This window comes from Fusarium subglutinans, assembly GCF_013396075.1.
Source record: "Fusarium subglutinans strain NRRL 66333 chromosome Unknown NRRL66333_c0000444, whole genome shotgun sequence".
Taxonomy (NCBI): Eukaryota; Fungi; Ascomycota; class Sordariomycetes; order Hypocreales; family Nectriaceae; genus Fusarium; species Fusarium subglutinans.
In genome coordinates, this window is record NW_023502507.1 from 1,497 (window position 1) to 13,749 (window position 12,253).

General features: G+C 45.1%; 4 protein-coding genes across 4 annotated transcripts; 1 reads left to right on the top strand and 3 right to left on the bottom strand.

Annotated features, from left to right (window-relative positions):
• Positions 1–485: 485 nt before the first annotated feature.
• On the bottom strand, positions 486–4,005 carry FSUBG_13957 (uncharacterized protein; the record flags this gene model as incomplete). The annotated part of the gene is made up of 3 exons (XM_036678902.1): positions 486–3,377; positions 3,426–3,882; positions 3,935–4,005. The coding sequence occupies 3 exons, from the start codon at positions 4,003–4,005 to the stop codon at positions 486–488; spliced, it is 3,420 nt and encodes a 1,139-aa protein (XP_036530577.1).
• Positions 4,006–5,766: 1,761 nt separating this feature from the next.
• FSUBG_13958 (uncharacterized protein) lies at positions 5,767–7,229 on the top strand (the record flags this gene model as incomplete). Its single annotated transcript, XM_036678903.1, has 4 exons — positions 5,767–5,777; positions 5,830–6,889; positions 7,018–7,098; positions 7,215–7,229. 4 exons carry the CDS (start codon positions 5,767–5,769, stop codon positions 7,227–7,229), a joined length of 1,167 nt encoding a protein of 388 aa, XP_036530578.1.
• Positions 7,230–8,176: 947 nt separating this feature from the next.
• On the bottom strand, positions 8,177–8,566 carry FSUBG_13959 (uncharacterized protein; the record flags this gene model as incomplete). The annotated part of the gene is made up of 3 exons (XM_036678904.1): positions 8,177–8,248; positions 8,296–8,406; positions 8,456–8,566. 3 exons carry the CDS (start codon positions 8,564–8,566, stop codon positions 8,177–8,179), a joined length of 294 nt encoding a protein of 97 aa, XP_036530579.1.
• A 1,641-nt stretch (positions 8,567–10,207) lies between these two features.
• FSUBG_13960 (aspartate aminotransferase) lies at positions 10,208–11,610 on the bottom strand (the record flags this gene model as incomplete). The annotated part of the gene is made up of 5 exons (XM_036678906.1): positions 10,208–10,910; positions 10,965–11,376; positions 11,431–11,455; positions 11,507–11,520; positions 11,574–11,610. 5 exons carry the CDS (start codon positions 11,608–11,610, stop codon positions 10,208–10,210), a joined length of 1,191 nt encoding a protein of 396 aa, XP_036530580.1.
• Between the last annotated feature and the right edge of the window lie 643 nt (positions 11,611–12,253).

The window sequence follows — 12,253 nt, forward strand, 5'->3', positions numbered from 1 at the left end:
GGGTCGCTCACTGGACTCATGAAAGGCGCTATCGTATCCTAGTAAGTATGAACAGGACCAAGATTGACGTCTCATATGGAGCGAGTTCTGATGTCTTTCTGCCTCATTCTTATTCTTAAATCGGTTTCCGCAAAATGAGCATTCGTATGGCTTCTTAGCCTCATGTGCCCTATCATTACTGTTAACAAAGACAATGCCTGTATTATGAAGGTACTTACTTGAGTTCTTCTACTGTATCAAACCTTTTCGGCTTCTTGGGACAGCATTCACACATAAAGAATCCTGTAACCTTTCCCGTTCTTAAGTCTTTGGAAACAACCGGCCTCAGAGACTCGAACTTTGGGGAATGTTTGCCGTATCCAACGTGGCTATTAGCAGAGCCAAAGCTGGCGATACTGCCTTGTCTTCTAGGTACGCGGTTAAGACTTTGGGGGCTCTCACCTCGCCATCTTGGGGGCCCGAACGGAGGAGGGTGTTCTTGAGATTTAACTTGTGGTAATAAAAGCGGCCCCAGAGTTCGAACTTAGGGTTTGTCGGCCGTATCCATCGTGGCTACTAGCAGAGCCAAAGCTGGCAATACTGCCTTGTCTTCTAGGTACGCGGATAAAACTTTGGGGGCTCTCACCTGGCCAGTTTGGGGAACCCAATGGAGGAGGGCGTTCTTGAGATTCAACTTGTGGTAATGAAATCGGCCTATGAAAAGCACTCCTTGGTTTATCATCCCCCGATAGTTGATGATTTGAAGAAAGACTGCGTCTGCGAGTACCAATTTCTGATGGAGAAGAACTCCTTCGTCTCTCTTGACCGTGACTAAATCGATCGTGAAAAGCGCTGATCCATGAGACAAGGCCTAAGTCATCAAAGAAATCAAGCAGTTTTACTGCCTCCGGTACATCCTCTCTTAAGGATTTCCAACGAGCCCACACTGATTCGTCGTTAAGACGATCAAGAATTGGAGTTATGTCAGCCCCGTCAATTTGTGCTAGGCGAGCGTGTTCAAACATTGCGAATGCAGCATACGAGAGCAGCGCAGGATGGTCCTCTAGAATCTGGGAGTGAACGGTGTCAGGGACATCCGAGAATGGAGCTTGCGGAACATCGATCAACAACTCCGATTCAGCAGTTGAATTACTGCTCTCTTCCAGCCATCGACGTATAGCCATGAACTTGTATGACTCAGAAAAGTCTGTTATGATTTGTTCTGACCCTTTATCATCTTCTGGCGTCTTCCTTGGACGTAGAGGTACGCTGATCGTGCCTTGTGGGGGATGTCCCTCATGTTCGAGAGAGCAAACAGACAGAGAGCAGTCACCGTTCGACTCAGTTAATGACATTGGGCTCTTTGCCTCGGGTTTCCCCTTTCCTTTGTGGGTAACCCGTTGTCGTGCCGCTACCAGGGCATCGAGCTCATCAATGTTCACATAGTCCAAACAAGTGGCCATGATAGATAAGTGTCCACTACTAATAGGATGGGTTAACAAACTCGAGTCTAGCACCGAGAACCCATTGCCCCTCAAGAAGAAGTCCCGTACTGACTCGTGGATCACCTGTACGATCCTAGTACCACCGTATTCGTGCATCAAGGATCCTGCGTCTACGCCCACTGAGGATATGTCAGAGCCTGAGTCATGCGGCGGGATCTTGGTTGCTCCTGTCACCTCGACCAGTCCCAGAGAAACAGTTTTGATTTGTTTCACCAGCTGCTCGTCGGTTGCTGTAAAGTATTCTGATGCTCGCCATTCAGCAAGCGAAGTTGGCGTGGGATGCCTGATAAACCCCATTATGTGATGCCACTCGTGAAGACGAAGTGGTTTTGTGGATAAGGTAGCCCATTGGAACAGTTTAACGGCGACATTCTTCCCTTCGGGTGTGATATGAGAGAACATCTCCGAGAACAGAGTCTCGAGGGCTTGCGGGGTATTTGCAACACGCTTCGTCAGGTATTCGAGACTCCTGCCTTCATCCCAGCTTCGAAGTAAGTCATCAACCACCAGGACTACCCAGAGAAACATGCCATCTGACATTTCCCTAATCTTCGCTTCCAAAATGTGCCATTGTGGGTTTTGAATGCCAATTCCGATCTCGATTCTCTGCTTCAGATATGTCGAGATATCCTGACTGTTGTGTTGTTCCATGATGATTTCTGGGCAATCACTCACAGTGACGGAGGGGGAATGCCGACTTGATAGACAGACTTTCAGATCGATCTCCGAAGCGAAAGCTGACTTTGTGATCTTTCTCCAGAAGTAGGCTAGATTTCGCACACTACTTGACTCACACTCATCCAAAGCATCGACGAAGAGCAATACTTTATTGCTTCGTTTCTGGAGTATCATCATTTCAAAGACTGCCTTGAGTTCAGCTTCTTGCCAACCAATAGCCTCTGACCCCATGAAGCAACCAGTCGTGACCTTTGCATCCCAAACATCTTGGAAACACTGCAGGAAAGGGGGATATTTGGAGCAAAGCTGGTAAATCAAGGACCGAAAAAGGCCGACGACCGAGTGCTCAAGGTCATCACCTTTGCCGTTGAAGAAGAAAGCCGCTGTTTGAGACGGGGCTGGTGCTTTTTCTTGCCTTTGGGCTGCTCGACGGAACGCTTCTCCCATCAGCATTGACTTTCCGGAGCCTGGTTTCCCTTTTATCCAGATAAGTCCTTGATGCCTTTCCTGATCTCTTCCGCTAAGCCAATCCCGGAAGTTCTCATTATCCAAAAGCCAATGACATGTCTGCTCAGCTGGGGCACCCAAAGTCTCGTACCGTCTATTGATAGCTGGAAACCACAATGACTGGAGACATAGTTTACTGCCTTGTTTATGGAAATTATCCCTCAGATATTGAGGTATATCAATACTCGATACAGGGCTGTAGTTGTTTTCTCCCCGGTGTCCAATTGATTCTTGCCTGTTGGATGTCGTAATCGAAAGGTAGGTAGAACGGATCTCGCCAGCGACTTTGCGATAATTTGGATCGTCCTTCCCTGAGAACCGACACATCTCTAAATGATCAGCTTGCAGCGTCTCTGCATGTTCCTGATGATTTCCAATGAGAGACGAGTATTCAGGAACAACCTTCTTTCCTAACTTGGGGTGAATAAGCCCTTCTTGGAAAGTCTTGACCCGAAAGTTACTCGTATGCCAAAGTCGGGAAAACTCCTCCTGTGCTCTCTCTAGATCTGTGTTCTTCAGGCCGAGAGAGTCCAGAATGACTGGAGTCGTGGATACTCCTAAGGCACTGAGCAGCGAACGAGCTACTTCCCCCTTAGTGGCAATGTCTACACTACCGCGGTGTGGTGTGCCAAGGAAGATAACTGCCTCGACTGACTGAAGAATATTTTGATACTTATATTGTGTGGATGATGAAGACCTCGAAAGCATCTGGAGGATGGATTAGTGGTTGACACTAAATCCTACCAATTGACATACCTCCTTGAAAATAATGCCGCCCAGGCTATGAGCTACACATATCAGAGGACGATGAAGGGGTCTCTCCTTGGCAAGCGCAAAAAGAAGATCTTTAGCATGTGAGAAGACGCTATTCTCACTGACTGCGCCAGCCGAGTATTTAGTTATCTTGCTATCATACCCAAACACGAGAATGCGCGAGTCCGGGAAGTCTCTGGAGAGAAGGTCGACAGGCCAAAACACCACGGCAGGGTTGGCATCGTCGTGCAATGTCTCAGGCCTAGCTTCTGCGGCTGTGTTCCGAGTCATTCGATGAAGTTGACTCAGAGCGCGGCCGAGGGCACTCTTGTGGGAATTCTTCCTTAGGTTCTTCCTTAAGGACTCAGAGGCTGATGACAGCTCGGGTGTGCTAGCGACCCTTTTGGAACTGGTCCATGTTTTCCGAGGATGACCACCGAGGCCATGTACGAAGAGGATGCTGATCAGTCAATACAAAGAACCGGAGGCGCCATGAGAGCGAATAGACGTACTCAACAACTGGAGAGCTGTCTTCAGGTTCATAAGCTATAGAGATTCCGGTATCTCGAATGGAACTCCCCATATTAGATGAAAATGGCACTGCGCTATGTAAATAGAACAATTTGCCCAGCGAAACCCAAAAGCGGGGTTCGTGTTTTCCTGCATGAAGGCGGCTGTTGATTGGACGATCTCAGTACCCACTAGTATTTCTATCGTTGGATTTATTTACCTCGGGAAAGCCTATAGACAGTCAGACAGTGCACCACGACCCGACTGTTATCTTCGCTCTCAGATTTCACGACAAAGTCGAATTAAGAGTTCCACGTGGACTTTACGGTGATGTCTCTTATTAATTGCTATACTCAATAATCGAGCTCAAATCCAGCACTTCGATTACCTATATAGGCGAGAAAGTGGATGAAAAGAAAACGAAAACAGTTAAAAGTCAAGCGCTATTGCGTTTCGGAGAATGATCTATGTGTGAGTATAATGAGTTGCTAATTGTGCTAAAGTGAGTATGAGACTAGGGTGTGAAGGGATCGTGCATGGTGAGATAGAAATCTTAAGATGGACTTTCGGTGGGTCAAGAGTACGGCTGAATTGCGTAAGATTAAATTGTGAAAAGGAAGTGTTGCTAATAATAACTCGTATCTTAGATAAAAGCATCTTAAGATAGGTTAGTGGATCACGCCTGATAGCCCCGCAGCCAATCAGGCGTTATGGCAATCTTGTCAGCTGAAAACTAATGCCAATACCCCTCATTCAGGAATCTCACAGCTTCGAGTAAATTAATAATAAACATCTCGTATCAAACATGGATCCTTTGTCGATAACCACAGGCTGTATGGGTCTCATCTCGACTATCGGCACGCTTTCTTTATCCATTAACAGCTTTGTGCGAACCTGTCGTGAAGCTCGTAGTGACCTAGATCGAGTAGCACGAGAGCTCCTCTCGCTGCAGACAGTCCTTGAACTCATTAAAGATGCGATTGACGAGGATAGATCGTTTCCTGACACTCTTGCGTATCATGTTTCAGGTATTTTGGCCAACTGTCATTCAGTCGTCCTCGAGTTACAAGGCTGTATTACAAAAGAGTAGAGCTAATTGTACCAACAAATAGCTCTATTTGTACTAACAGACCCACATATAATCCCAATTCGGTTTAGCGCCGGCTGCAATAACCTTCTTCTGGCTAATTTCTAATTTTATAGGGTTAATTTTGTAATAGCCTTAATAACGCGTTTTTTTATTAATACTAAGCAGCCTTTGCCTATATAGCTAGAAGGCCCTTTGCGATAGCTTTATTTTAAGCCTCTTAACTGACTGACCGACTGACTGACTGACCGACTGACTGACTGCAAAGTTAAGCGCCTGAAGCCTCTTATAAGATAAGGTCTTATTATAATCTTTATTATAATTATTATAAAGTTCAGGTTTTAGTAGTAATATAGTGTTACAGGGAACCGTTAGTTAATTAGGCAGCAGGGCTACTGTAGCTACCGTGGCCTTAATAGCCTGTTTTTAGATTAATTAAATAGACTAACTTTTTAACTTTTTAGCCTTATTTTTTAATTATTATAACTCTTTGATTTGTATAAAGATTTATATATAAAGGAGGGAAAAGGTTAAATATCCCTTAAAAGTTAAAGAGGAAATTGCAGTTACGTGGCCTTGTTAGTATAAATAGAGCTATTTATTGGTACAATTAGCTCTACTCTTACAAAATATTCCAACAATCGACTAGGGACAAGGGCTGCATGGGCTATCAGTGGCCAAGGAGATGTCGCGAAATTGCGGTCAAATTTAGAGGCTCACAAAGCGGCACTCGAATTGGCTCTTGATATGCTTGCGCTGTAAGGCTGATCCACGCCTCGAAGACGTAACCTTATATGCTGACTCATCTAGGCATACAGCTAAAGCAATAAGAATAGACACAACAGAGATCCGGAATGATACATCAGCTATAAAGGATAGTACGGCTCAAATTCTAGAAGAGATCAGTCAACTCCAGGCACGGCTACCAAATCGAGATGACTATATCCTGCAGAGCTTTTTGGAAGACATGACGACATACACGGAGAACGCCTTAGACGGAGCATCTATTGATTGGAGAAGTTCTAGTACACGGGCCCCATCTCCTATTATTGAAATCGAAGAAGGTGCAGGCTCTGCTCACATTTCCGATTCGGATTTTCCTGTTATTGAAATCGAAGAAGGTACGGGCTCTGCTCACATTTCAGATTCGGACTTTTCCACGGATTTCGCGTCGTTCAATGTTCACAAGAATCATTCTGAGTATCGAGTGGCCGAAAAAGACGGACTTTCGGTGTGGGAGTGCATCACAAACGTGGAAACTTACTATACGGGGATGGAGGGAGAATGGCAAGACATATGCTTGAGACGACGGCGCCGAGCAGCAGTCATGACAGAGCAACGTCCCCCATCCCCGTCTACAGTACCTTCAGAATTCTTTGATGCCTTTAGTCTGAGTTTTGATTGGGGTATGCCACAGGACGGACCAGACCCTTTTGCTGACGAGTCCGACGTTGAATCTTGCACGACTCGTTTTACGGCATTGACGTTCCCCGGACGTGAATTCGCCTTTCAGGACATTCTTCGGCCCAGCCGCTTCCAACCACCCAGACGGATCAAGATCGCATTCTATATCCCTGTGGATCGCTTTACGTTGCCTGGTGAATTCAAATCTCGGTGGAACTTCATTTCCCATTCTGTTTCAGCACTCGCACAGCAGGTTGTATCTCCTTGGCAAAACATTGTTATTATCATCGAGGGGCCTCCCAGGTGGCTTGGGGATGATCCTGTCTGTATGCTCCTTAGGGAATTGGGTATCCTGTTCGAATCGGATCAGTCGATCGATTATGTTGGCCGTGTCTCGGTGTATCCGCCTTATCACATGGAACGTGATAAGATTTTTGAGCGACCGATCCTTGGGACCATATATGAGGTTGGTCATCCATTCAACAAAAACATTATAGTCCGTCTTATCTGATATTCTTTTAGCATACAGTGAAGCCAACACCCCAATCCCGTGGAGCCTATTCTCAGAATGTTCTAATTACTACACCACTACAGGTAGTAGCAGTAGCACCACATCAGCATCGAGACGACCCAGCCCGTTATAATCTCCAGTACTACGATAACTGGGCCGCAGCTGTTTGTAATGTTTTGAAACCGGAGTTCATAGTCACTCTGCCACAAGGTGAAATGGCAAATATCCCCCATCCTGGGCGATTTCTTGCAGACCTCTGGAGGTGCGACACCCGATTTAGCAACTCAAAGCATGAGCATGTTAATCAATGTGTCCGGCTTACACCCTTGGAGTTTCAGACGGGTCGCGTTGGGGTAAAGCCGGCAAGGCCAGTAAAGAGCAGGGTTGAAACCTTCAAACAGTCGCCATCGCGACCCGAGCAACAGACCACACCAGTTGAGAGCCCGATTGGCTCCAGTTCTCAGCCAGAGTCAACTCCGAGGAGTACACCCAATAGCGCCAAATCTCAGCCAGAGTTAGGTCCAAGGAATATAGCAACTAGCGTCAGGCCTGAGCCAGAGTCAACTCGGAATACAACCCCTGTTACAGATTGGAATTATACTTACATTCTATCTGGCTTGCTTATCTCATATATTTTACTTTTTTCTAGCTTTTATACTTACATTTTATTTGCCTTAGGTTTCTCTTATGTAGTCTTTATTTTCTTTTTAGTCTAATCTAAATAATACCCTATATATACTCCTAAATTCTGACCCGTGGATTTTATTTCCCTGTGTTTTTGCAAAACTTAATGTCTCTGGTCGGCTTATTCATAAGCCTGAAGTGAAACGTTAAGAAGATATCATGCGGGATCCCATGTGGCAGAATTGTCTAGAGCCTAAGTTATGGAGGTAGCTGCGGAACCTGGATATCAAGAAACCTGGCGCTGGAGTAAATATCTAACCCGTACCTATATTTGCCGCGTGGGCCTCATTGAATAGCCCATGAACTAGTTCAATTCTATCGTTAAATCCGAGACTGCCACTATCATGACTGCCACAAGGCAAATACAGTCTCAGTGTTCACAGAAGCTATTAATGCTAGATTACTGATGATCTACAGAATGAAATCCTTGGAGCTCCCCGTCTGAGTATGGCTCTTAATGGCCAGATGTCCTCTCTTGAGAGAAGTATACCTTACCAAACGTGAAGGCGATTCCTATGGCAAGAAGCTTCCTACACCCTTTCCAGAGAAATATCAATCCTAAGCCCAGTATGGGCAGAACGTCTCGTAATCTCCATATGCAGTGCAAGATCCACCAGATTTTCCTCCGCACTATAGCCAGTTAGTATTGTCTACTGTGGTTGGACCAGGGTACAGACAGAAGTAAGTTGCTGGCTATTGCCATTGAATACTCTTCCACAGGGGAAGTCGTATGTAGTATCCTTTGACTGTGTTCGACAATAGTCTCCGCCTCCGGTGTGAATGCAGGTCTATTCGGGTGTTAGGATAATAGGTGGCATCTCGATAGACTTAACTCACGCCACTGCATCCGCCATTTGCAGCAGGGCAGCCATTGTTTTTGCCGCGGGCTTCGATTGGGTTGGCGCAGACAAACCCCAGGGGAAGAAAAAGCAGATACTTGGGGTTCATATTTGCGATTGACGATGGGATCTTTGGAATTTGGTCGGTGCTGTGTGTAATATTGCTAAAGCTGCCGCAGAGAGAGGCTTGTTGGATTGATGAGATGATTTATAAATCCATTTTAAGTTTATAAAGCTCGTAAAATTAAATTACTAAATTTTGAAATCAGCAGACAAATAGAGTAAGGTTCAAGTCTAAACACAATTTCTATCCTGTCTGAAACAAGCTAAATTAGTTACTTAGAAATAAGCTTCTTAGGAAATGAAAACCCCGGCCTGTCACAGACACTTGCTGCGAGGTAATTGGAGGATAATTCCCAGTTCCTAGAGACCCGTATATTCTCAATTATTGTTATCGTATATATCTCTACCCATCAATCACAGGCAGCTTAAGTTAGTCTCGGAAAGGGCTGATGGCAGCTGCCGGCTTGAGTTGTCGGGGGTAATTGTCAATTGATGACGGGGCGGCCAAAATCTTAGCTATAGAGTTTACTATGACATTGACGGTAAATATAGGAGGTTCGGAATTAGAGATCCCAGAGGAAGAAGATGGACAATAGTCGGCAAATAGCCAAATTCCTCCTAACTGTGTTCTTAGCTCCGAGCTCTATCACCGTGCTTTTTGTGATACGTGTTACAACAGGACGACGGACCTAACCAGGTTCATAAGTAGAATTGATCTTACGCTTTTCTATCAGTGAGACGGTCAGAACAAATCAGTGTAAGGCATGCCGTGTCGATCCATGGCTGTGTTGGCCAATAATTATCGTGATAAGCTTACGCGATAGTTACATGCTTCGTGCCTGGATAGCTTAGAGCTGCAGCAGCCGTTTTACATACTCGACAAGCAATAAGAAACGCTCGCGAGGGACCCAAAAAGGCGATATTATCCGAATTTGCATACCAGTAAGACAATCCACGCAGCAGGGCACTATATACATACGCAGTGGGATCTTCCGACATATTAGGGTAAAGCAAGCATTGGATGAATAGCTTAGAGTTAGGAGCCCCTTAAACAAAACAAGGTATAATATTTAGAAAGAATGAATACTGGCGGCATGTTTTGTGCCAACAGCACAAACGTATCGCTGACGTCCGTGGGCCGGAATCCCGCAACCGCAGGAGCGTCAACAGGGATTCCGCAGGCTTCGAGGACCGCAAACCACGATTTCGGGGCAAACCGCAATAGAGATGTATTAGCAATGCGCCGAGCCCTTTAGAGAGCTTGCCAATCTCGTGTATTGGTACAAGACATACTACAAAGGACATCTGTAATACTCAAACTCAAGACACTTTGCAGTTCCTGTTGGCCCATCGCTCGCCGCTGTCGTTAGCATGCCCCAAGTCTTGCTAAGTTCTGTCTGCTGATTCAAGCTCTTGGCCACGAGCCTAAACTACAACTGATACATATAGCTCACAATGAGCCTAGGGATATCCATAATTGGCAACGTCGACAAGGATTACTGAAGTATTTCATGAGGCTCTTCTGCTAGATACTCAGCTGCAGCCCTTAATGGGATCGCTAATCCTAACGTTTTAGCCGACCAGAGGATTAAATAACTTATCCCAAGGATTCCAAAATCTCATCAATATAAGTCCACACACTTATCAATAACAGTAAAGTTAGAATGTTACAGCCACAGCCTATAATCTATGTTTTAGCCATATAGCTAGCAAGGAAACTAGCCACCACTGGTAGGCCCTGTTTTAGCTCTTGCCAGTCCCCTAATGGAAGTCGAACATAACCTTTAAGATCATCTTTGTCATCACCAGTAAATGAATGGCCCGCTGGCACCACGCAAATTCCACGCTCGCTTGCCAATCGCCCACAGAAGTCTGCATCATCAATTGGGTCTCCGTTCTCCTTACAAATCCGAATGAAGCCTACCCCAGCCCCAGCTGGTGGGACCCATTGGCACCACTTCGAGTTCTCGCGAACAAAGCCATCAAGCAAGGCTATTCCTTTCGCACACCGCTCTAGGTTGACATCCATCAAGCGAGGAAGAACCTCAGGCGAGAGGGCAAACATAGCGACGCATTGGTCAAGCTGCGAAACGCTGACTGTAGTGTAGTCCCTTGCCACAACAATTTGCTTCATAATCTGTGGATCTGGGCTGACCACCCAGCCAACTCTAATGCCTGACAGACCGTGTGCCTTGGACAAGGAACTAGTACAAATAGTTTTCTGATACCCCATTGCTACCACAGATGGTGGATGTTCTTCGTTCGGAGAATGGAAAAGCGGTCGAAAGACCTCGTCGGCAAAGAGAATCAGGTGGTGCTGCTTGGCCACTGTGATAATGCCGTCCAGCATATCTCGCCGTAAGACTGTCCCTGTTGGGTTGCATGGATTACTGCATAATTTTTTGTTAGCTTCAACATTTAAAATTAGTAGAAGGCTACGTTACGTGATGAGAATAGCTTTGGTGTTTGGTCTCACTAGTGACGCAAGATCCTTCAAGTCCGGGATCCAATTTCTCTCAGCCGTTGACTTCCATAAGCTGACCTCGACGCCAAAATGTTTCGGCAATTCATAAATTTGCCCGTAGGTCGGGTATTGGCAGATGACATGGTCACCACTGTTGAGGACCGTTGACAGAGCAAGATAATTTGCGGAAATTGAGCCAGATGTGATGACTGCGTTGCTAGTCGTTAGAGTGACTTCCTTCGACGAGTGAAGTTCAGCAATGCGCTTTCGCAAGCTGTCAAAGCCTAGACTTTTTCCGTAAGTGAGTGCCAAACTCCGATCAATAGGATCTCGAGTCGAGTCAGGCGTCAATCCCTTGAGACTGTCTATGGAATGGGATCCTGCAGATGAACCTGGGTAATAATCATAAGCCACCATCTTTATTTATCACTGGTTAGAGAACTTACCTTGAAGAAAGAGATGGCATTTGGGCTATGCCTGTTTAGAATGGTATAGCTTGTAAAAGGCGGTTTATATACTCACTTCATTTTCCCTTACTTCAAGGTTATATTAGCAGTCATGATCTGTTATTTTTTGGGCTCTTACTTACGCCACTCGTCTAGCAGAAACGGCTGAATAGATTGCATCTCTCACACTCTCGCGGAACACTCTGCTTATTACTAGGTTGTGTGGAAGACTTTAGTGAGTACTAATAGGTTAAAATAGATTAAAGCGACAGGGACAGTTAGTGATCTTATATGCCTTTCCGTAACGAATCAATCATTCACTTACACCGACATTAGCCGGTCTTTTCCGTCTTGTCATATGCGCCCTTCTATTCTCGAGAGCATTTTAAGAAGTGTCAATTGCAGCTGAATCTGGCCTAGAGCGCACGCCTTCCCTCGCGCCCTATCAGGATAACCGCCGATATCGGGAATTCAGCACCTTACTTTACTCCTAATAGCAAAGTCTAGGATATGGACCCCTTTCTAAATGGGGTAGTCAGGGCTAACCATCGGCCTGTCACTGCTCACGCCCGCGTGTTCTGTCCGTAAATTTAAAACTATATAAGTTAAGATTAATTACATTATAAGAATATTAAAAACTATAAAGTAAATTACTTAAGTCTTAGATAAATACTATAAAAGCTAGAAATAGATTATTAATAAGTTAAAATTTATTTTTACTTAAAAAATAAACTTTTTATTAAATAACTTTTATATATCTTAACTTTATTATTAATTAATAACTTATATTAATTTAATATATTATATAACTCTTTTTAAAAAG